General features: G+C 44.9%; 2 protein-coding genes across 3 annotated transcripts; one reads left to right on the forward strand and one right to left on the reverse strand.

Moving 5' to 3' along the window:
- Positions 1–46: 46 nt before the first annotated feature.
- Positions 47–6,871, forward strand: itgb3bp (integrin subunit beta 3 binding protein). 2 transcript variants are annotated; one of them, XM_084472630.1, is made up of 9 exons: positions 47–161; positions 543–573; positions 778–850; positions 1,354–1,399; positions 2,060–2,138; positions 2,391–2,478; positions 2,938–2,994; positions 6,517–6,570; positions 6,737–6,871. In XM_084472630.1, exons 1-8 carry the CDS (start codon positions 157–159, stop codon positions 6,567–6,569), a joined length of 432 nt encoding a protein of 143 aa, XP_084328756.1. In that variant the 5' UTR covers positions 47–156; the 3' UTR covers position 6,570; positions 6,737–6,871. The 2 variants fall into 2 exon arrangements, with proteins under 2 accessions (XP_084328756.1, XP_084328757.1); XM_084472631.1 differs by having other exon boundaries at positions 543–567.
- On the reverse strand, positions 6,768–24,058 carry alg6 (ALG6 alpha-1,3-glucosyltransferase). Its single transcript, XM_084472629.1, has 15 exons — positions 23,902–24,058; positions 23,553–23,637; positions 23,252–23,341; positions 22,682–22,770; positions 22,261–22,343; positions 21,791–21,855; positions 20,290–20,475; positions 18,959–19,094; positions 16,897–16,982; positions 15,703–15,787; positions 15,387–15,457; positions 14,533–14,601; positions 12,196–12,403; positions 8,104–9,161; positions 6,768–7,714 (listed from the first exon to the last, which is right to left on the reverse strand). Exons 1-14 carry the CDS (start codon positions 23,981–23,983, stop codon positions 8,973–8,975), a joined length of 1,524 nt encoding a protein of 507 aa, XP_084328755.1. The 5' UTR covers positions 23,984–24,058; the 3' UTR covers positions 6,768–7,714; positions 8,104–8,972.
- Positions 24,059–25,496: the final 1,438 nt, after the last annotated feature.

Here is a 25,496-nt window from a genome sequence, read left to right on the forward strand (position 1 = left end):
TGCACACGCCAACATCACCAGAGGAGGCTAATAAACCAAACTATATTTATGTTTATATATATTTATATATATTTATTCTGTTTATAAGATACACGTTGGATTGATCCTTGGTCTCGCTATTCCGCACGTATACTCGCAATTCATCTTTTTCTAAATATGCCGTAAGTTGTTTAAGATAGTTATTCGCCCCAAAACAGTAGAAACATGGACGTTAGTCTCCGAATGTATTACATTTTATTATAAAGTTTGACACTACTTGTATGTATTTTATTTCCCTTTTGTCCTGTTATAATTAATAATTATAGATTGTAAATACCCTGAATGAAATTTGCAATTTGCATATTGTGCCAAAGGTAGTTTCGTTTTTGGCTACAAATCATGCAATATTAAATATAGCTTATAGGTCAAGCTCTTCCTCGACCCCTCGTTATGAAACGCTGGCAGAGGGTGTGATTGAACTCTTCTACTTTAGTATTCTGTTGTTGCATGTTGCAAGTACTCATTTCACTACCGAACTCACTGTGGCCTTTGTTTTTAAATAGGGCTAAAAGAGCGTTAGTTAAAAAAGTACGTGTAAGTATTAATGTCATTACGATAATATTTGTCAAAGTGGTTAATACTTGAAATGTTGTTGTTTGATTAAATTATATATACTTATCCGCAACATATAGCCTACAAACTAAAGCCTAAAAACGAAATGTTTTTGAAATTGACTGGAATGTGGAAAACATTATTATGCATAACATTTCAAACTGAGGCATTAGTTTGGTCTTTCAGCGTGAACCTCTCAAATCAGCTGCACCACATGAAGCCGAGCGCGACGGCCCCGGCCCGGGAAGGCTTCCGGCAGGTTGGGAGAGCCTTTCAATACGGATGACTTTGAAGATGTTCAACCATATATAATCAAATCAGTATGCGCTCGCTTCTCACAGTATCATTTCAGATGCTTGTTGGTGTTTGTGGCTTTAAGTGAGAAAAGACCCACACACACGACAGGTGTCTCAAGTAATTGAACAGAAAAACAAGCGGAAGACACACCAAAGCAAAGGGAACCGTCCGAGAGAGAATGAGCTGCCTCTCTGCAATTAATTTCTTTGCTACAAAATGGTTTCATTACAGTTTTCGATATTACAGAACAATTGATATAATCAAAAACATCTTAGTTATGAAACACTTAAATGTATAATTGCAGAACCACCAGATTTGAACACAAGCTGTGTCTTGGTGTTTGTATGAAAACATATTTCGTAACATTTCTAGGAATCCTCTGGGAAACCAGACAAACAAACGTATCGAGCATTAGGTCTATTTTGATGTACAATGTATTCTTTTTTACTTGTTCTCCATCCGCAGGCCAAAGCGCTCATGAGCCAACATTCCTACACAGAGATGTTGAAGAGTAAGACAAACATTAGCCTTTTTGTTTTTTGTAATACATGCTGTTATTGTGATTGGCCGGGTGCCGTAAATAAATGTTTGATCTGTGTGATGCCAGTGTGTCAGAACACAAGGGGTTACCAAGAGCTAGCCCACTTTAGTAGTTGTTATATTTCAATTGCCGCTCTACTGATGGTCATTATGACTTATCAGAATTTAATGGCAGGAGACACAGAACGAGGGCCATTCTTAACTGGCTAAATGATCAGTGATGAACATAGCACTAAAAATAGTTGTATAAGAGCACTTTAACACAAGAGCCATTTCCTTAGCCAAGACAGACATTTGGTGTCTGCTCTATCCATCAAATCCTAGTTTTGCATTCTATATTCTAGTTCTGACCTCAAAGTTCACAATGAGCTGTGGTCTATGATACTATCCAAGAAGAGAAATACAACTGTTTCATGAAAAGAATACATTGATAATGGTTACTATAGAATATATTTAAATCTGTGCATTAATATATTTCCCCTTTTATGTTAAATTGTTATGGCTTAGAGTTTAATAGTAGATATTTAAACTGATTAGTGATCAATGATTACATTTATATCTATGTTCTAGAATATATAACAAATGTGTGCTAACGTTCTGTACTTTCCAATGGCTCTTTTTGTTGAACCAGACTGCACACCCTGACATCCAAACTCCTAGAATCAGGTGGGGCGTTCATCAAAGCAAGGAAAAATCTGGAGGAAATAGTAGTGAGTAACATTTAGTTTTGTTGAGTGGATTTAGCTTCAGAGAAATAGAAGATATTGAGTCTCTATCTTAGTATGATGTTAACTCTGGACGCCAGCATTTTAATTAGTGAGAAAAGGGCAGACTTAAAATGGATCCTGAGAGTGATCAGATTTTATTGCTCCTTTCTGAACATCACTTTTACCTTCCAAAATTCCTCAATTATTTGACCTAATCCTTTGTCTGGGGCCTGATGTTGTCCTGTGTTTTAACAGGCAACAGAGGGCAACACAGAGCTGCAGAGCTTCTTTACCACAGGCTCTGTTGATTGGAAAACTGAACTTGCAAGAAACAGACAGTTAAGTAAGTATACAGTACAGAGTGACCGCAATTTGGTCATCATTGGTAATGACAAGTCAAGGTTATTTCATACATATTGGATATCAATATCTTGGTATTTAGTGAGCTGAATTGAATGTTTACATGGTATACAAGATCCACAAGTCAAGATTTATATATCCTTTCTTAAAACCGTTTGTTGTTAAAACTATTCAATTAATTTTGTTAATTTCCCTCATTTATGAAGTAACGCGCTTACACTAACTAGACTTCTTTTTGTAACTTAACTGGGTGCTGAATCCCACGTGTCATAATATTGTTTCATGAAAGCAAGGACAGCACTCTCAGTTGCATTCAAAACTTTTAATCGCCATAAACAGACGTTTCGGGCCGTGTGCCCTTCTTCAGTGTATAATGGCGATTCCCCGATTTGGTTAGTTAATATTGTAATATATAATGTATAACGGCGTTCCATGCTTCCAGCTTCCAGGGCAGAGTTGCAGTCGAAAGGAAGCGGTTTCTGCCAAAGCCTATATAAAGGTAAGGTTCTGCTTAGCCTTATCTCTATTCATAGTCATCACTAACAAAACAAAAATGCACGTATTGCAATTTGCCAGGATTGAAGGACATTAAAGAACCTCTTTCAGATCAGAGATAAGGTTTTCACAAGTATAGAAATGAATTCCCTTGTCCTTCGAGAACTTGTGTAGAATGCATCCCTTTTTGTAGGATGCATTTATGTGGACATTGGTAGCCTGGAGGGGGTCCGTCATACGTCATTTCATCCATTAGCTTGAAATGATGAAGGGTTCTGCCGAAGCTGCTCAACAAGCTATGCTACAGTCCCAACTAAAGTCGCTCAAAGACAATGTCGATCCTGACGCACAAAGAAACGTATTGCTCCCCTTTGGGGACTCTTAAGAATGAATAGATTATAACGGAACATTCACTGCACCGTTGGTTGTTGTGTTGACAGAATGAAGACACAGTGATCATAAGGCCTGGCAGACATCCAGATAGAGCCATCGTCATTTCATTTGCGCGCCCTCTATTTCTTCTTAGGCCTCTCAGCGATATCACTTCAATGGACACTTGTTTACCGCTTTAGATAATCTTGGCTCCGAGAAACACAACATTTTTCTTACGGTTACACAAACGAGTCAATGAGCCGATTTCCCAGGGATAGAATTAATTTGATTATTTTAGTCACATAATGCCTCCAGCAAAGCCATTCTTGTGATCCAATCACATAATGGTGACTTGTGTGACACTGAATGGAGGACATTGTCTGCAGTCAGGCTTGTTTTCCGATGAGGTTGTTAGAAATTGTTTTAATTAGTTCTAGTGAGACTGGCCGACATACGTGTTGCATTGTGGATCCCCAACCGCAGGAATGTCACATTTTTTATCACATGGTGCTGCCATGAAATGTATGAGTGGTGTGTAAACCTCCTTACAACAACAGAGCTCCAAACGCCAGGCCCTTCGTGTGCCAGGGTGTATCTGAACAGACTGTAGAACACTGCCCTGCATCTGTGGGGAGCGTGAACCAGACGGATCATGTTGCCATGGAACACCATCTTACGTGAAAAATGTTCCACCGATTTTTTTCCTGTTGTATTTTGTTTGTTGACATTTTTGACAATCACTGTTCTCGCTTGGTGGGTGTGTGTTTTGTGTGTGTGTGTGTGTGTGTTAAAGTGCAGAATAGGCCTGAATATACTAATATTGAGTAATGTGAGTATTGAGCTTTTGACTCAGTAGTTACATTACTTTTTTGCTGATGTTATTTCTGATGTGCCATTCTGAATGGCACATGAATGGTTGTTTTATTGTGTGGTGACATTGTAGGGATTATTTCAGCCACACAAGATCACTGTTTTTTATGCAGCAGTTCTAAGTGGCTCCCATTAAATCAATGGGTCCTCTCGCTAACGGACAACACAATCCACTGCAAGTCATGGGATTGCCAGACCCACACTCCACTTCCGTTTGTAAATGTAATGCATAAAGGCTTAAAGGCTAGGCTTGTCGATTACATATAGAAACAGGATAACTAATTGTTTGATTGATTTACCCAATCGTTCACTATCTGGATAAATAGGAGAAGCAAATTCAAGTTTGGCCCCACATCTTTTCTTATTTTGTTGAATTAATTTGTCATTTTAGGTTGACTATTGGAAGGTAACATTTTTATTAAGACTCATACTCATAATCAAAGGCACGCCTGGCCTTCAGATGTAGTCTACCAATGTCTTTGGTACATTTGACCTACCCCTTCCCTGCCTGTTTTATTTGTGTTGACTAAGGCACTCTACACAGCTGCTGGTGGTCCTTGTTTCTGTTATAGGTTTTGGATATTGCTTTGTAAAATTCTTCGCAAGGAAAACCCTCCATATTTCTTCTCCTTATGGTGGTTCTTCTTCTTCTTGCTCTGGGGACTGTTATCTGACCACCTGGTCAGGACAAGCAGACACAATCCCACAGGAGAACCATCAGGGAGGAGAACACATGACTGTGGGTGAGGTGGCTGAACCGGCCATCCGTTTTAAACCCAGAGGCTCAATAGCTGAAGGCGCATTCCTCAATACTGCTGCATGTTGATATAGAGCCAACACAGTTGAGTGGGGGAGAGTTTAACTTGAATGATATTGAAATCAGTGCTATGGTTTTAGATTTTTTGATGCACTGAGGTTAATAATCCCATAACATTTTAGAAAGAACTGGTGTACCTGCATCAGAAAGTGGGAGCTAGAGGTCCAAGTCTTGTTGAAGAATGCGTTGGAGAACCCATGAGGAACATTTTAACCTCCAGCCCGACTCCTCCCTCATTCCCCATCATCACCTCCTTTTCCTGGGCTCCTTGTCTCCTTCACCGCCACTATGGTGGCTCCCTTTCGGCCTTTCCTCCTGCGTTTGGACTGGCCTGCTCTCGTCAGAGCGAGAGAGCAAAGATCATAGCGCTCCCGGCCTCACTGAAAGGTTAACAAAAGTTTCGCTAAGCATTCTTGAGAAGTCACTTTTGGAGAGCAATCAGCTTCGGCCCGGCATAAATCCTCCAGGGTGGAGCAGGCGTTCCACAGACCCACCGCGGCCCTGTGTGCTGATGAGCACAGAATTGAAAAAGAAAGGCCATAATAATTCTGAGGCAAGTTTTCCCCAGCAGCAGGTATTGATTATTTGTGTGTGGTGAGAGATTTGGAAAATTCAATTAAAGGAGTTGTGCAAAGGATTCATAAATTCTGGCCCTGCCTCCCAACGCCGATACACGGTTAGGTTATAAATCAATGTAGCCCGTCACAATATATTTTCTTAGGAGCATAAAAATAAATAACATTTAAACATTTCTGCTTACCGCAGAAACAAATTTTATTCTCGACCAAGCCTTTTTTTAAGTCACAGCTAAGCACTGACTCGGGCACATCTCTGGATCTGTAACGCATTTTTATTGCAATTTCTTTTTCCATAAGAGAGTCCCGTACGATATGAATTTTGTGATGACAAAATGAGGGTAAACGGCTCTGCTCAGCAATATAGAAATTGATCAGGCCACAGATAGGCTAGGACCATGTCGGCCAAGATTTGTACGTCAGCCGTAATGGGCTGTATTAAAACTGAAGATCCCTTAAGATGTCATAAAAGTGATGGGGTCCCCATGGCCCACGTTGCCGCGGCAACTCCACGACTCTGCGGTACATCAATCCTCACGGACAAGCCCCAGCCTGCCGGCCACTCGTAGACTTTAATGCGTTTTGGATTAAACACACCGTATGTGGGAGTGGTATATTTGGCTCTTTGGTTGAAGTGAAGCCAGCAGACGTGACACCAGAGGGCATGCAGTGTTCTCAGGCAGGATGATTTGCGTGGACAAAAAATAACAAGGCATTCAATTGACGATCACGTCAATGGGATAAATAAATGAAAGACAAAGGTCTGGCCTCGGTTCAGCATCACTGGCTATTATTGTGCAACCGACCATTTCAATAACAGTGATTTATATATTTAAACAATGTCCGTTACCAGTGTTTCTGGCTCTAATCAAACCTTTCTCTCTCTCCGTAGATGGTGCCATGGCAGGTAGCTCCTATGAGTTCCTGAAGTCCATTTTGGGATAAGGTATGACGGTCTAACACCTCAGTACTACTAGCTATGAGCTGTTACCAAAGGGCTGTTAAGACACTTCTCCCTCAAGTTGCTTGTACCCTCTCATCTCGGGTTGAGTGGCGTGTCCGTCAAGCTCCTTGTCGACGAGTTAAACTCACGTTGAACCTCCCCCTTGCAGGTCTTTGCAAACAGGGTGTCATGGCTGTCAGCAGGTATTGGAGTCGCTCCGGCGTCTTGTGTTAGTGCCTGTTGCCCGGGAGACGAGGCGGTAGACAAATGTGGAGTCAGAGCTGTCGGTTTTGAGGCAGAGGTGTCTCGAAAAGGCGTCGCTGGGCTACGGTTGAGGAGGTGCAGGATTTGGCAGACACGGTGGTGGAGAGTGAGACCCTGGAAGCTATCGCCTTGGACTGAGTCTACCCTGCTCCACTTCCTCCTCAGGACCCACAAATGTTGGCACTCCACTGCATCAATAAAGTTGTTTTCTTGTCCCTTTAGGCCGTGTAGAGCAACTACTGTGGTAACCACACACACACACACACACACACACACACACACTTTGGCAGAGCCTGGGAAGGCCCGGGCTGTTCGGCTGCAGCGAGTCAACTGACCTACGCAACAGCTGGTGTTCACGGCGACATTTCCTATTTCTGCCCAAGGTGGATCGTGTAGCTCTCACTTTATCACCCTTAGAGGCCGCGTGAAGGACAAAGCCCGGCCGCGGCCACAAACAAAACTAACATTTTCATACGGGCTCCCTTTTTGTTCCGCCACACCAGGAGACGTGCTGTAGGCAGGGATTCTTAGATTGTACGCACCCCAGCCAACCGTCCGCGGAGGCACGTCCGCCACTTCCCCTTCAACACACGCACACACGCACACACACACACACCGCCATCGCAGTTGTTGCCAACGCCGAGGGTAGAGTGGGGCGGTGGTGGGGTAGGAGCAGGAGCCAGCACCAACAGTGGGGCTCCACTCTTTAGCGCTCACACGCCGTTGCTCCACGCCACCGCTCATTTTCTTTTTACGAGTCGCCTTGTGAGGCAGACCAGGGGTCAGCCGAGCCCAGAGCTGGAGTCCAAGTGTCTGTGGATAATCAGCCCGCCGCTGGGCGATGACAGCGGCCTATTCCCCGCCGCTGCGCCTGGCTCCAGCCCTGCGCGGGAACAACGTTGTTTGTAATTAAAGGCATGCGATTCCTCTGGAAATAGAAGGTCATAAATCTCATGTATGGAAGAGACTCTCCTATCAATAATTCACATGGGCTGTGAAGCGCCGGCGACCTCACATTAAAGATGGAGGCTTAGTTCTGCACCTTTTACTGCATGCTAAATAATGTGGCACTAAAGCGGAGGAGTGTTTTTGCTCTTTGGCCGAGCCGTCTTTCGTTCAATAGCCAAAATGTTTATATTCATCTATAATTATTTGATGTGTTTGCTGTGGGTATTGGTGGTTAGTCTTGAAATTGATTGTGCATTTATTTAGATGAGTTGTTTGGGTAATGACGGGAGCTGGTGGACATTTTGTTAGCGTTCTTTGGCTTACCGCTTATTTCTAAAGAAGAGGCTTGATTGTCTGAGATTGCAAAGAACCACGGGCACCTACAATTTACCCCCTAGGAAACACACACACACACACACACGTACGTTTTATGTCAGGGTGGTAATTGTAACGGTCCCTCTTCTGCCTTAACTCCTAGTCTTACATTGGCTGCCCAACCGGGTCCTGCTGCCACGGAAACACACTCCGCCCCTTGCTGGCCTGATAACATTTATTGTTGTAATGGGATTTTTTAATGCCTGTCATTAACACGCAGGAAACGGTGGTAAAGAGATGTCCTTTTTTTTCTGCTGTGGTATTTCAACTTTATGACATCATGCTCAGATATGCCACTTTCCATCATCTCTCTTTAAGACCTGTCGCTGTTTTTTTTTTGGTTTTAAATGTGCACTTAATTTAGTACAGGACCAAGAGCTGCCGCGCTGTGATGGATGGTTCCTGTTCAGTAAAAGCCTTCCACAATATAGTTTGTCTAATTTTTGTTTCAGAGAATCATTAATCAGCATGTCTTTTGGACACATTTGGGAGTGCTTTTGTGACTTATAACACCACAATAAAACGGAGGCAAAATATATACACTAATTTCTGTAAACGATAACGTTAATTTTTAAACATACATTTTGAATAGTTTAATAGGTACAAAATATAAAACACAAAAATTTAAAAAGGATGCAATGAGGAATAGCTTGGATCAGTGAACTGAAGGGACTGACCACTACCACTAAGTCCCATGATGCTTGTGGTCGGGTCCCACCAGTTAAAGCAATGTCTCAAGCCCTTCCGGTCCCTAGCGTCAACTCCAACTGTTTTTTCATGAAGCGCGACCGCGCCGTACTGCCTAACTTCCACCAGTTTCACGCGGTCTTCTGTTTGCCCTGCGGCGCGCTGAGCTGGACGACGTTGAAGTAGACGAATGTTCCCAGGAAGTGGAGAAAGGAGAAGGTAGACACCAGCACAGGAAACAAGTCGGGCAGCCCCGCTGGAGGGGGCAGCACCACGCTGGCCACGCTCAGACCCACCATCAACACCACGCTGCTGTAGAACTGAAAGAGAAACATACATAGATAGATAGATATATATATATATATATTACTAGGTATTTACTGCCTGCATTCACAGCACAAGGGAAGTGTAACTAGAGGTTTATTCTACAATATATCAATTACTTTTATTTTTACTTGTATGTAGCTTATGTGGTATACAGTTTGTTTTCAAATGTATGTCTATTTTAAGCATTACTTTGGTGAAGCGTTGGACAGCTGACCTTCACAAGATCACATCCTATCATTTAAGTGCTCAATTGCGTCATTGTGCGCTGTGCTTCAGTTGAGGGTCTGATGGTCGGGAATGTCCCTCGAACGGGCATTTGAAGAGTTGAGGGTGGAAACCACCTCTCTATCAGGAGGTTTGCAGTGACTGTGACACAATTATTTAAGTCAGTCATCCGTCTGTGGCTGGCATTACCATGAAATGCTTCTAAACAAATACCCCCAAAAAATCTGGCAGCAAAGAAGAACAAATTGTTAATTACAAGTGAAACAAAAGTATTGATTTCCAGAGACTTCAAAGTCTCACATTAGGGGTTGTCATTAATTACTACGTGACAACAAATGCAATCCACCATGTTGACGCAGAGTGGATTGCATTTTATTGCATTATTTTGTTTATCACAGAGCAGCCAGTTCACATGTGACCCTGTCAGAGCCTATTTCTGGGCCCCAGTGTGTGTGTATGTGGTGTGGGCGATCACACCCTCACAGAGTATCACTATCCATGTATGTTTTTTAGGGATATACACTAGCTAAATTAGGGGGGGCGATGGAACACCGTTTACAGCCCCCTCCCGCCCCCGCCACGCCCCGCGGGGTGAAACCCAACCGCCGCCACAGCCTCTCGTTATTTATGCTGCTTGTGTAAATAAATATACGCAGGCGAACCTGTGTTAATGACGCGTTCTATAAAGAGACACCTCCGGTGGGTCTCTGTTGACACCCTATCGGGGGAGGGGGGGCAGATAAAAAGACCCGAGGGGCCGTAGCCACTTCAGAGGCTGTGGGAAGAGGAATATGTGATCAGGTTAAGTATATAAGTACGAGTATATAAGAGTATATAGGTGTTCCTCGGCTGGGATCCCACAGAGAGCTCACACAGCACAGGGGTCTTTATCTGGTCGGCTGTGCGTCTTCCACCCCCCTCGCTGACGTTATGACCAGCAGAGCCCCAGGTGGTCCTGTAGCTCTGCACCACCGTAGAGGATTAGACTTGTTTTAGCCTGTGAACAAAGTGTCTTAAAAAAGGAGATGTTTCAGTATTTTTTGGTGCTCCATGTCAACATGGTAAGCGGTGTCAGTCTTGAGGGCAGACTGGACACGCAATCACCTCTTGAGGTACAAATTGGTGTCACGAGACGGTACAGGCCGGCGCTAGCTGCTAACAAAAATAAACATCTCTGCAAGACAATAGAGTGTGTGGGTCCGGAAGTTAAAATCCCATCAATTTTCATTATAGAGATTTTGATTAATTGCCTTAATGTTGTAACCATCCAAATTATACGTACCACGCGCTGTGATATTGTGAATCTGTGGTTTTTGCTCCTGTAGAAGCCACAAGTTAATCGGGGGAACATCTAGTTTTTTTGAAAAACACGTTTTATTCACAATGTCATTGAAACCACTACACTACCCATAAATCCTGAAGTGTGACACAACATCTCTGATTGGTGGAGCTCGCTGTTACGTGGAAATGTTTACTGCACCTGCAAAAGTGAAGACTGCTACCAGAGCCCGTCTACGGAGACTCTTCCTTTAGACACACTTACCACAGCAACCATGATTTATATTAATGGAAAGTTAGAGTTGTGGTTAGAGCTGTAGAGGAAATGAGCAGTAACGGTGGAAAATATGTTGATATAGAATATATGATAAAAATAAAAGTACAAATATATGATATGGCACCAGCAGTGCTTTTTAGTAATGTGGGTAGTATAAAAGCAAAGGAATGCATAATGTTGAATGAATACGTAACTGGAATCCAAGACTGAATTCACATGTATTAAAAACGAGTAACGTTATTACGCGGTGAATGCAGTCAGCAAAGGGACGTACCATGTCGACAACGCTATACACTAATATACCCTAACATACACACACATACACACACACAGAATATATGACTCAACTTCTATTAAAGGACAATTCCGGTATTTTGAACATTGAGCCCCCTTTCTGGTTTGTCTACGATGAAATAGAGTGGTTGACACTGACATGTTGACTATTGGTCCTGTCTCGGGTATTTGGCTCATTTAGAATCGCCCTGCCTGTTTTCAGAATGGCTGGCTATGGGTATTCACAAACCTGTCCATAAAACAACCCTCAACGTTGGTTTTCAGGAATGTGCAACTCACCGAGTGGTTAGTGGTGTTGGTTGATGTTCCAAATCAAGTATTGTAGCGAAATACAGTTTCTGTCGTGTTTTATTTTGTAAATCCATTGATTTCTGTTGGAAGACTCATTGCTCGTTGACCGGAGACGGAAAGAGGGGCTGGTTGTAGTCTTTTCACACGTTTCAGCCCTACTGTTGATGAGGAGAACCGAGCGAAAAGACTACAACCAAACGTAAACAGACCCATATCCGTTTCTGGTCCGGTTTCTGTTTCAATGGGTTTTACAAAATGCCAAATAAAACACAACAGAAACTGTATTTTGCTACGATACTTGATTTGGAACATCAACAAACACCACTAACCACTCGGTGAGTTGCACATTCCTGAAAACCAATGTTTAGGGTTGGTTAAGGACAGGTTTGTGAAGCAGGTAGGGGCGATTCTAAATGAGTCAAATACCTGAGACAGGACCAATAGTCAAAATTTCGGTGTCAACCGCTCTATTTCATCCTAGACAAACCAGAAAGGGGGCTGAATTTCTTGAACGTCTTCAAGTACTGTATTAGGGGCCCACTAACACCTACAGTATATAAAAGCATCCATAAAGTAGCAGGCCATGGGACCTTTAGCAGAAAGACAAAGGTAAAGAAGAGTTCCAGAACCACCAGGGGCCGTGGGTTTGTCCCAGGCCTTACCTTCCAGCGGATGACGCGGGCCAGGTCCAGACGGGGCAGGCCTGCAGGCAGCAGCAGCGCGGCCAGCCGGTGGTAGCCCTCCAGGCGGAGCTGGGCCTCGCTGCAGGGCTCCAGCGCAGACAGCAGGTGGGTGCTGAGGACGAGGAAGGCCAGCGAGGTCACTGCGTAGGGCATCAGCAGGCCGTCCTTCAGTAGCAACGGCAACATGCTGGGTGGGAGAGAGGGGCGATGTGTTCAAACAGCCTGCAGGCATCATTATTATTATTAACTCTTGGATACAGACTGCTCGTGCGTGTGACTAATCACACGAAATGGACGTTACATACACGGCAAAACGATATACTGTATATATATATATGTGTGTGTGTGTGTGTGTGTGTGTGTGTGTGTGTGTGTGTGTGTGTGTGTGTGTGTGTGTGTGTGTGTGTGTGTGTGTGTGTGTGTGTGTGTGTGTGTGTGTGTGTGTGTGTGTGTGTGTGTGTCAGTGCCCTTGGGATAGTCTGGGCTTCTAGTTAAGCTCTGTTTAGTGAAGGGACATGAGCAAGAACAACAGTTGATTCTTAGTAAATCACATATTTCCCCAGCCCATTAGTGATTAAGTCGTAACCTCTCACAACAAGCCCTTATTCTCCTCCCTCCGGTCCAACAACACTGGCCCTATTCAGAAAAACACATTTTGGAAATTGTAGAAATACATACTTTGCCCATTTAATAGATAGGGCGCATTTACTCGGCCAGGCGTAATTCTGCTTACGCTCTTGCATTCAGGGGCGTCTTGGCCCAACAGAAGACGGGATTTGTTGTGTTGTTTTAACTCGGGGCGCGTGTGGCGGACTTGGCCGATGCTGAACTGTAGTGAACACATACAGAGCCGTCCCCTGACCCAAGGCACGCAAACTATGCCGTGTTCAATTTCACAGATAGCCTTATGCTAAACCACGAGCACAACAATTAGTGATGCCAGCAGAGTTGACCAACAGCTGGGGAAACTCAGAGACGCTGAGCGGCGGGCGGCGGCGGGGGCGGGGCTCTGGGGCGGGGCTCTGGGGCGGGGCTCTGGGGCCGTGGGGCTCTGGGGCGGGGCTCTGGCGCCGTGGCGGGGGCGGGGCTCTGGGCAGTGCTCTGGGGCCGTGGCGGGGGCGGGGCTCTGGGCCCGTGGCGGGGGCGGGGCTCTGGGCAGTGCTCTGGGGCCGTGGCGGGGGCGGGGCTCTGGGGCCGTGGCGGGGGCGGGGCTCTGGGCCCGTGGCGGGGGCGGGGCTCTGGGCAGTGCTCTGGGGCCGTGGCGGGGGCGGGGCTCTGGGGCCGTGGCGGGGGCGGGGCTCTGGGCCCGTGGCGGGGGCGGTGCTCTGGGCAGGGCTCTGGTGCTCTGGGGCGTGGGGCGTGGTGCTCTGGGGCGTGGTGCTCTGGGGCGTGGTGCTCTGGGGCGTGGTGCTCTGGGGCTCTGGGGCTCTAGGGCGTGGTGCTCTGGGGCTCTGGGGCTCTAGGGCGTGGTGCTCTGGGGCGTGGTGCTCTGGGGCGTGGTGCTCTGGGGCGTGGTGCTCTGGGGCGTGGTGCTCTGGGGCGTGGTGCTCTGGGGCGTGGTGCTCTGGGGCGTGGTGCTCTGGGGCGGGGCTCTAGGGCGTGGTGCTCTGGGGCTCTGGGGCTCTAGGGCGTGGTGCTCTGGGGCTCTGGGGCTCTAGGGCGTGGTGCTCTGGGGCGTGGTGCTCTGGGGCGTGGTGCTCTGGGGCGTGGTGCTCTGGGGCGTGGTGCTCTGGGGCGTGGTGCTCTGGGGCGTGGTGCTCTGGTGCTCTGGTGCTCTGGGGCGGGGCTCTAGGGCGGGGCTCTAGGGCGGGGCTCTAGGGCGGGGCTCTAGGCCGTGCTCTGGGGCGTGTGCCCGGACTGTTCATCTGCATCCTATCATCTAAGGAGTCTGCACCGCTCCCAACTCCAACACAGAGTCCGGGCCACCAGTAACAACTCTCCAGCATGGGTCCAGAAGTGCATCGCTTACTGGTTCATTTGGTTAATGGTGGGAGAGACCCCCATATGAATAAGTATATAAATATATATGTATTCTTACATAAATGGAAAGTATGGAAAGTACAAACTCAAAAACGATTTAATATTTTGTGTTGGGGGAAACAGAAGATTAAAGGTCCCATGACAAGCCACCAGGTGTGGTGTGATTAGCAAACGTTGCTCATCTGTCCGTCACACATCTGGGTGGACACGCCCACCTGTGATGTCATAAGGGGCAGATTTCCAAAACGGCTTGTAACGGCTAATCACACCTCACCTGGTGGCACGTCATGGGACCTTTAATTGTGTCTTGTATAAAAGGTTATCTATTATTCTTACCTGAACGTGGAGACCTGGAGGAAGTAGATGGACACCAAGGGCAGATCGTTGAGCAGGAGGCAGACCGGCCTGTTGAGATAAGAACACTCAGATCTACTCCCACCATAGGCTGATAACACTCAGATCTACTCCCACCATAGGCTGATAACACTTAGATCTACTCCCACCATAGGCTGATAACACTCAGATCTACTCCCACCATAGGCTGATAACACTTAGATCTACTCCAATAATAAGAAGTAGATATACTCCAATAATAAGAAGTAGATATACTCCAATAAGAAGAATTAGATATACTCCAATAATAAGAAGTAGATATGCACACCACGCAATAGGAACTCATTGAAAGTTAATTTCACAAGACACGTATGTTTGTTATGCACATACCACTTGGTTCAAAAGCAAACACTCAGGCTTCTCTCCAACTGTGTGTGTGTGTGTGTGTGTGTGTGTGTGTGTGTGTGTGTGTGTGTGTGTGTGTGTGTGTGTGTGTGTGTGTGTGTGTGTGTGTGTGTGTGTGTGTGTGTGTGTGTGTGTGTGTGTGTGTGTGACAAGAGGGGCATAACCCTTCCAGTAAGCAGCTCTCAACAGCGGCTCTAGGAAACCAGGGGTCAACCACAGCACCGTGTCAATTCCCTCCATGGAGACACAGTACACTTTAAACCACACAGGATAGAGATATTATAGCGATAATACATTTAATGATTTAATGTCTCGATTTCTTGAGGCCAATGTGCTGAAACAAGTGGGAAAAGCAACAAGAGAACAATAACATAAAAAAGTCCTTATAGACCAAACGTTAAACCTTTTGAACCTTCTTTTAGATGATGGGATATGTAAATGTATGTACTCACAGTGCAGCTAGAAGGATGGACTTCTCGTGGACTTGATAGGAGAAAAGGAAGAAGGCCAAAGAGGAGTTGACCTAGAAGTGGATTGACATTGAAATGATTGAATCAGTGACTTTTGGCAACCGTTCTTTAACAGTTAACCGTTTAAGATGGTCTGATGTTCTTTAACAGTTAACCGTTTAAGATGGTCTGATGTTCTTTAACAGTTAACCGTTTAAGATGGTCTGATGTTCTTTAACAGTTAACCGTTTAAGATGGTCTGATGTTCTTTAACAGTTAACTGTTTACGATGGTCTGATGTTGAAAGATGCTTTGTTACCAGAGCTAGTCTAAAGTGCCAGAAGGTGGGCGTCTTCAGAAGCTTCAGTGAGGAGGGTGCAATGGCTAGAAGAGTCACTGCAAAACTGAAAGACAAAGATACAGCCATTCCTAATATGATCGTTACAATCTGGTTATGATAATGATATTCATACATAATGATTTTGAAAAAGCCAGCCTAGTTGAAAACATTTTTTTAACCCCTGACATATGGATGAGGGCTGCCAGGGATCTAGCTCAAGTGTTTTGGAATGTGACTGTGTAGTAGACGTACGGCCAATAAGCCAAGCCTGGCTAATCCCGGCCTAGCTAGCTAGCCCCTGCCGCTCTAGCCCAGAGCCAGCTGTGCCACCTGCTCCAAGGCTTTTTCCAGACGCAGGTTGGTGGCTCTGGTCCATGTACCACCCAGCCCTGTGGGAAAGTGGACCAGCTCAGCGCCTCTCCCCCCTCATGTGTGGTGGTGGTGGTGATAGGAAGACCAAGTGTTTGGGGAAATGGGTGTGAGATAATCAGCAGGCAGCCATGTCATGATAGATCCATTAGAGGGTCTTACGGCTCCCTAGAGGAGAAGGGATCTGGGCAGGACCCCATGTGACCCCTCCACCGCAAAAACAACACCCTATCGTTTTTTATTGTGTCCACCAAGGTTAGATATAGATAGGCAACAGATTAAGAGTGTGTGTGTGTGTATGTGGTATCACTTTTCACAGCTGATTCTCTACAAATACACACAGTGCCTCAGTACTGCAGTACCAACGTAATCCCTAATTGAATGTGTGCGGTGTGCACAAAGACAAAAACAAGAAAGAAATGATGTTGTAAACACACATGGGCCATGAATGTAGCCACCAGGGTTTAAAGTGTATCCCTCCATTGCGGTTTGTGGTGTCCCTACATTCTCCGAGGGGCTCCAATAGCTTTGGGGAAGGAAAGAGAATTATGTTCCGATTTTATAGCGGTGTTCCAGAAATGTCGCAGTCACACAGCCACACACAATAAAAAACATTTCATAAAGCTCAAAGGTCAGACTAATATTGCATCAGATTCATAGAGCGGCTGCCACTACTGAATCCAGAAGCTTTTGGTGATGATCTTGATTTTCACCCTTTGAATGAATACAGTCATATTTGAGTGTCTTTACCGGTGCAGGAAATCGACTCAATTGTACATATGGCTGTGTAGACATGGAGCTTACCTGAGGTACAACTGGGAGTCCGACGACAAGATGGAGCGGATCTTTATCAGGACGTTTAGGCTGCACCATGCGTTTGCCACCTTATCCTACACACACACACACACACACACACACACACACACACACACACACACACACACACACACACACACACACACACACACACACACACACACACACACACACACACACACACACACACACACACGGTTTGATGGCTGATGCTCTATTTGTGCTTTGAATCCACCACAAGCATCTAAAATGTAAAGAGCTCAGAGTCGGGCCGGGCATTAAATGAAAACAGTAAAGCATGAAACAGATGGGTGGCATTGACCCGAGTCGTCATTCCCAACCCTGAGAATGGAGAGAAGATTCCCCAAGGGCATTCCACAATGCATCTGCACAGGAGCACGGGGGTCGGGGTGGGGCCTGAGCAGACAGAATGCGCAGGGTCCTGACGGCGTGCGATCCTATCCTGGAGACTGCGTCTCTGGCGTCTCCTTCTCCCACACAGCTGCTCGGGGCTCAGCTGTGTGCAGATCTGACGTGGGGGACGGTCAGCCTAGTCAGCACTAGAAGACCCCCGCCACCACCCACCCTGCTCCTGGGCCGCCCTCCCAACTCTCACTCTCTGCTCTCCCAGCCGCTCCGCTCCAAATAACTTGAAGCGGAATGCTGCCGGGAGGGAACACATGAATGGGTGGTGAGGAGGTGGAGGCGGGGGGCTGCTGGTGGTCTGCAGCGTCGGCTTATAGGTGAAGGAGCCGCTCAGTAGCCCATGCCGATGCGGAATTTCACAGGCGCAAGCATTTGCTGCCATTATTTTTTTTTTCTTCTGGCCATAGCAGGAAGCAACCTTAGACGTGAAGAACGCCGGCCGGTGGGTAAACTTACAACTACCCACTCAGCCCCCCCCCCCCCCAGACCCTCTTCTCACCACCAGTCGCCAGCCTTGTACTTCCAGCCCTTTCCCACCTCGCCGGCAGACTCTGCTTCCATGCACAGTTTCCCCAATTAGTTTATTACATTCTCCTCCACACACACACACACACACACACACACTATTTGAATTTTCAATTACTTCTCACTTGTGTGACACCTTGCCAAGGGTGCCACCGTGAGAGACTAGAGAGGGCGACGTGGGTCTCAGTGTCACACACACACACACACACACACACACACACACACACACACACACACACACACACACACACACACACACACACACACACACACACACACACACACACACACACACACACACACACACACAACCCCCCCCCCCCTGCTTGGAAACTCTGTGCCTCGCACGATTCATTGCGATCACTTTTCAAACGGCTTCCAACCCCCCCCCCCCCCCCCCCCGGTCCTGGGTGGAACCGGCCAGCGTAAAAGTATATGTTTGCTCTTCAGAGGCGCGGCCCGCGCTGCCAGCCCGCATCGCTGGCCAGTGGCACCCGGCAGCACCATAACAAACAGCGCTGAGGAAGACGTCACTTAATTAACAGCTGTTTCATGTTGGCTCGGTGACGTGTTGAGGAGTCCTTCTCAGAAAAAGGAAAATAAGAAATACACTCTGTTTTCATGGGTCCTCTTCCCCAGCACCTGTCATGTCTTACGTTACCAAAAAAATATTTACCTCCGAGCCGCGTTACAGGTTCAATGGCGGCCTGCTTGGTTGACTACATTTGAGGAACATATATAACATATATATTCCCTATGCAATATTTTGCCTTGTGGCCGAATGCTGACCCGTCCAGTGGCCTGCAGGCCTGTGCACACAGCTCACTTCATCACTAAGTAAGGCTGTTTGGTTTTACTTTGCAAACAAGTTAACCCTAATAGTAGATTTACTTTATGTTATATACAAAGATATTATTTAATTTAAAGATATTATTATTATTTCACTATGACATTTGGAATTACTTTAGCTCTAAATAACACAATAACACAAATACAAAAAGGTTTGACCTACAATGTTGACGTTTGGACCTGTGTGTGGTGGTACGTTATTATTCTTATTAGGAAGCAGGGCTGTTCTAAAACAACATATTGGCCCTACCTCAAAGAGACCTCTTGCTACAGGGAAGATCCTCCGGAGCACCTGCAGGGCCTGCCCGGGGTCAGACAGGAAGGGCAGCCAGCAGAGGGCAAAGGTCACCAGCACTGTCACTGCGATCTTCACAAGCGAGAACAGCCTTCATGGTGGACAGACGGGGGGAGGGGTGGGGACCACACGCACGCCCACACACACACACACAATGGCACGCATACACATAAACATGGTTATTCAATCGAATGCAACAAATACAATTTTAAAAAACTATACATTTGAACACAATAAAAACAATAAGTGCCCATTAACTACACTTTACGTGTAGTTAAGTACACTTTACGTATATATATTTTTTTTTCTCAACAATTCTTCCGTCACACGTCTCCTAAATTGGGTGTTTTACTTTCTGTCGAGGAATGGCAAGAAGGCCATTCATCAGCTGAAAGTCCTGTGAACAGGTCAGGGTATGTGGTCAGCTGGACACACACACACACACACACAAATAGCTGAGGAGCCTGGGAATGGTGAGAGTGTCAACTGGTCATATCGTTGCCCTAGCCCCCTGTAATCCACCTCTCCATTTGCTACTAAATGCCCTTGGTACATTGTTACAAGATAAACACACACACACACACACACACACACACACACACACACACACACACACACACACACACACACACACACACACACACACACACACACACACACACACACACACACACACGACAGAGTTTGTGCCATTTTATGGAATCTATTTTGTATAGATTGTCGGTGGCCAAAGATTGACCGGCTTATCGAATATTAGGGATGTGAATAACTCAAAATTTTCATGGTCGAATAATCAGTGGGTGGTTATTCGACCATAATAATCACTAATCACTTAATATCTTAAACGCAAAAAAAACAAACTTTAACAGTGATCAGTGTTTGTGTTGTATATATTAATATTTATGCTTGTGTATTGTGTATATTGTTTTTCTGTAAATGATCAATAATAATTAAAAAAAACTAATACAGAACTAGTGCTACAGAACCAACATTAGTTCTGTCTGTTAATTCTTGTTTATTTGAATGGGGAAAAAATGTTAACGGTCCAAATGTTAAAAATCGACTTTGACCCTCAGGAGCGAATAATCGAATAATCGAATATTCTGACCCATCCGTATCGAATATATCAATTATAAAAGGCAAAAGGGAGGGAAATTCATAAAGAAAAGCCTATAAAATGTTCCCCTTAAGTAAGGGCAATAGAGTGTGGATTACATCTGGTTGTGGTGTGGAATGGAAGAAGGATTTAAAGTCAGCATGGAGGTGAAGGTACAGCAGGCACTCACCCTCTCCCTGTTAAGCCCTGCTGGACACACTTCCCCAGGAGGTAGCAGAAGAAGGGCAGGGCATGGTACAGCTCCATCTGTTTGTAGTTGAGGGCCAGAGAGAAGGCCAGGGAGCCCAGGCTGTCCCAGCCCAGACCCAGACCCAGCACCCCCCACAGAGCCAGGCCCAGGCTCAACCCGTTGTACCTGAACGCCGTCAAGGACCACAACTTTATTATTCATTCATTTCAAGTTCTGAGGATAGGAGTTGTGGTGCTGATCTTCGCTACATCGCTACTGATCCAGCAGCCATATAGAAATGTACACTAAATATACGTTTCTGTTCAAATGCCAGAAGGTATAGGAAATTGTGCTTTGGACGCTCCATTTCTGTTCTATCCATTTATCTTTTCAGGAACAAGTTCTACAGTACTACCTTTTTTCTTACAATAAATACAAAAACGGCCGGTCAGATAACCTTCCATACTCTTCACCTCACCCTGCGCGGCAACAAGGGGGCGCCATGTTGGTTCCCTTTTGTGTTTGCGGTTGAGTAACTCCATTGTCCATTGCAGCAGTGGACCATTAGCTATTTTAGTGAAGATGACCAGCATTATTTGCTCTGTGCGGGGCTGTCATAACAACTGGAATAAAAGACGGGTGTCCTTGCAACAATACTGTTGTACACAGGAAAACCACGGCAGAATGTTGTGGGGCGACTTTCAATCTTTATCCTCCGCCGTCCAGTGATGAGAACCGGCATATGTGGCTGAAGGCGCTAAGCTTGAAGAACGCTCCAAAGAAGCCCTACGTCTGTTCATTTCATTTTGTGGACGGCAGACCACCAGACCAACACTCATACCCCGAGAAATGGTTGGGATGAGTTATTCCTCCGGCTCATCCTCCCGGTTAACCGGAGAAATGGTTGGGATGAGTTATTCCTCCGGCTCACCCTCCTGGTTAACACCCATGCACTGTGACTTGGTGACTTGGTGTGCTTGACTGACTGGGGTTGACTGCTGCTTTAAAAAAAACACTCCTTCTCATTCTCTCAATGCAAAACACGACCAACCTTTCCACTGTGTAGATATTGATAAGCCTCCGTGCTCTTAAAATTGTTCATGGCCGACCCATCGACGCCCACTGACAGCACTAAATAGTTAAAAGTATCCCCACAGGACACCTGAGGCCAGCGCCGCATGTCATCCACCCACTTGGAGGAGTTCCTTAACCTCGGGTGGCGAAGTACAATCCCTCAATCCCAACTTTTAATATTGCTTTTTGTCTCTACCCATGTAGCTAACTAGCCGTAGCTAGCCGAAGTTTCAACACAATGCGGAAGACAAGAAATGTAACCCTAAGGTGAATAGTATGACAGCTGTACCTCAGGATAATTAAGCAACCAATATTATTGATGGCCTTCTTCTTGTGTCTATAGTATTTGGGAAAACCGATTCACCACAAAGGAAAGCATATGGCTGGTTTCAGACTTGGGAAAATGTATTTAGTACACAAAGGATACTGGAAATGGCCATAGTCGATGAGTATGAGTCCTGGGTAGAGCAATATGCAGAGCAAGGTGCCGACCTGGATGGAATGATTTTAGTATTTGGTTAGTTAAGTAAGGGGATTACATTTAATCCAACTTAAATCACCTACAATTAAATCTAAAAAGTATGATAAAAATCTGTTTATATTGCAAACAATTATTTAAAAATGGAATCCAAGTAGTCGTAGATAATCTGTAAATGTAGACATACCAGACATTAACCTTATAAAAACACAAAACATTCATATTTGTTCCAATTATGTTTTTTGTTTCCAATTTACATATATATTTTCCTCTATATTCTTTCTTATGATTCCTTTTCAACAAAGTCACATTTATATCCACAACTTTACAATCACAATAGCTTGTGTTTCTGTGGATCTCCCTCCACAAGTGATACGATACATACATACATACAACATCTACAACAAAACATGCCTTACCTTCTTATTGGTGGAGCCATTGGTGAGGCTGCAACAGTATAAAACCACGGCAGGGATGTAGACCAGCACATCTGCAGCAAGAACTGAGAGACAACAAGGCTGTGAATTGATGAAATCCAGTGACTACTGTGAATGAAATCTAGTGTATGAGATACAGTGAATACAGTGTCTGAAATCTAGTGTATGAAATACAGTGTCTGAAATCTAGTGTATGAAATACAGTGAATACAGTGCATGACATCTAGTGTATGAAATACAGTGAATACAGTGCATGACATCTAGTGTATGAAATACAATGACTACTGTGAATGAAATCTAGTGTATGAAATACAGTGAATGAAATACAGTGAAAAGAGTGCATGCAATACAGTGTATGAAATCTCTGAAATATCCCTTCCTGAGTGGCCGTGCGGGCCCGTACCTGTGGCCCTCATGAACAGCTTGTGTGCTGGGCTTTCGTATCCTCTGGATCCCAGCAGCTCCACCCATTCAGGGTTGATCAGCTTAGCTCTGAGTAAATAACACAAGAAACAAAGCAGGTGTTGGACGCTTTTGTTTCCTAATTGAGGTGCTAAGCAGATCTTTGTGCTTTCTGTGATTCCAGCACGTTGGTTGACCTTAAGTCTTTTATAGCAGGTGTGCGTTGTAAAGCTCCAACACTGTGGTTCTGCACAATATAGGGCTTTTACATAAGACGTCACATCACCATGGCCGCCGCAATATTAGGAGCACAGACACACACACACACACATATACATACATATACATTATATATATATATATATATATATATATATAGTTGGATAATTTGAATACAAAAAGTTAAATAGTAAGTACTTCACGTTCTTGTAACTGCTTACAAAATCTGGTACTAGATAAATACTTTAACTGCCTACTTTCTGATTATAATCAAGTGTCTTTCTATATTTATCTATTTGGTATATTGTTTATGAAAATACTGTGTTTCCAAACAGTTTATGAGCACACTTACACATGAGCACATAGCAGGCTATGGAAGGCAGTCAGAGGGGGGTAGTCAAGACCCCAGTAGTTCAGGTCATTCTCCGTCGTGTTGAAATACCTGTTGGAGAATCACCCAGGACATTCGGAACAAAATGTACAAGATTGTTTTCAAGACAGGTGACCTCTACTTCAGGGAAGGTAGCTTAATGCTATATTGGTATAGAAATTGTTATAGAGACATACTAGTGTGTATACACTCAAGGTTATCATGCACTAACCAAATGACAAACAACTCTTATGAGCTACTGAAGAGGCAGACCTATACAGACCATTCCTGTATGGGCAGGTTGTACGTCACTTCTTGCCAATGCCTTTGTGCCTCATAGTCTCCAAACATAGGCGGTTTACCTGCACCTGGAAAAAAAACACACGCATATCTTAGGCGTCTTTGCATTATAAGAACTTAACGTTGAATACTCCTCCAACTCCTCCAGTAATGAAAGCAGACTGAAACCTTGCAAAAAAAAACATGCAGGTTGGTTGATATGTTAATTACAGTATCCTGCGGTGCCTCTCTATATGTACAATTATTGTATTACGTATGTTGACAACAAACTATACTGCAGCTGTTTAATTTGAAGGATGCAACATGCCATCACTATGTTGACCACATCTTACCTGAATATGAATTGAATGAAACTCCCCATCTCACAAGGACACCAAGCAGAATGGACATGGATACTAGAGTACACGTTTCCATTGCAGATTGGTTTACTGTAGCGTTTGGTTGTACTATAAGGGTCAAATTGATTTATTCGGATATTGTGTATATTGTAGTAGAAAGTACACGTTTCCTGAAACGTCACCGATAAAAGATGCGTACGGCCCTTTGATTCGACAGATTGCGATGACGTCACCGCTGTGCCTTTAGAGGCGTTCAAGTCAACTGGGGCAGAAATCTCCATGGCTTCCTGTGTGAGCGTGCACACATGCAGCGATTGTCCCGCTACTACGTGAACGTGGTTTACAATATTCACAACCACATAACAGGCTAATAGGCTAATGTTTACAACCACATAACAGCAATACTTCTACTACTGCTGCTGCTACTACTACTACTACTACTACTACTACTACTACTACTACTACTACTACTACTAATACTAATTAAAAATGTGAAACCTTTCCCTGATGTCAAATCATGACATGACGGGCATGAAAAAACCTTTATTTTTGTCATTGTATGTGGAACCAAATATAAATGATCCTAAACGTCACAGTCTTAACAATAAATATTTAATCTTATCCTTAGATATGAGAGCTTTGAGAATGACAACTTATAATCAGGCAGGGTTGTAACTCATTGTTGTAACTGCATGTAAGTATTTGGTTATAACCCCTCAGTGGCTATTCTGGGGTAAATCTAAGCCTGGGGAGCATCTCCTTTGTGACCTTTTCTTCTGTTGACTTCGATCATCTTTGTTCCCAAGGTGTTAGCAGTCGCAGGGTGTGACATGTACCTTGTGGTTCCGCCATCAATTATGTATAAATAATAATAACCTTGGCGGACTGCTGATTTTCAATGACACTTTCATTACAACTAGAGCAGCCTATAACTCAAAGGTTCCCATTAGTTATTAATGCCCAGGAACACCAGCTTTACTTTGTCATTTATTGCTTCATCTCTATGCCTTTTTAAATATTCAGTAACTGCTGTACCTACATTTACTGTCTGCTATCTGTGCCTGTAGAAGCATTCCTGGAATATCTTCCTTATATTTACTATAATAAATGGACAGTAGGTCGCTATCTATATATTGGCAAGGCTGGCTGGCTGGCTATTGGCCAGTGATGTGCAGTCCAGCTGTGGACCGTTGCTCTATGGTAAAGCAGGAAGAAGGAGTGAGTGTGTGTGTGTGTGTGTGTGTGTGTGTGTGTGTGTGTGTGTGTGTGCGTGTGCGTGTGCGTGTGCGTGTGCGTGTGCGTGTGTGTGTGTGTGTGTGCGTGTGTGTGTGTGTGTGTGTGTGTGTATTCGACTGTATGTCATTCACAAGGTGAAATAAGTTAAATGTGCCTGTCATAGGAGTTGTTTCTATGACAACCTGACAGCTAGTCCATGAATACTTCCTGGATTGTTTTCACACTACACAAACAGACAGTGTTCACCCCTCCCTGGCCTCCCAGTGTGAGTGAGTGTGTGGGGGTGAGTTTGTGTGCTGTGTGTGTGTGTGTGTGTGTGTGTGTGTGTGTGTGTGTGTGCGTGTGTGCGTGTG

This window comes from Micromesistius poutassou (genome assembly GCF_964030765.1).
Source record: "Micromesistius poutassou genome assembly, chromosome: 9".
Classification (NCBI taxonomy): domain Eukaryota; kingdom Metazoa; phylum Chordata; class Actinopteri; order Gadiformes; family Gadidae; genus Micromesistius; species Micromesistius poutassou.

What these genes read in the sequence shown, in the direction of transcription:
- alg6 (XM_084472629.1), bottom strand. Translation starts at nt 23,983, where the DNA reads ATGGAAACGTGTACTCTAGTATCCATGTCCATTCTGCTTGGTGTCCTT. An exon ending in ATCGACTATGGCCATTTCCA is followed by an intron (nt 20,476 to 21,790) that starts GTATCCTTTGTG and finishes GACGGCGTTCAG; the next exon opens with GTACAACGGGTTGAGCCTGG. An exon ending in CCCGCGTCATCCGCTGGAAG is followed by an intron (nt 9,162 to 12,195) that starts GTAAGGCCTGGG and finishes TTTCTCTTTCAG; the next exon opens with TTCTACAGCAGCGTGGTGTT.
- itgb3bp (XM_084472630.1), top strand. An exon ending in CGTTAGTTAAAAAAGTACGT is followed by an intron (nt 574 to 777) that starts GTAAGTATTAAT and finishes TTGGTCTTTCAG; the next exon opens with CGTGAACCTCTCAAATCAGC. An exon ending in CTACACAGAGATGTTGAAGA is followed by an intron (nt 1,400 to 2,059) that starts GTAAGACAAACA and finishes TTGTTGAACCAG; the next exon opens with ACTGCACACCCTGACATCCA.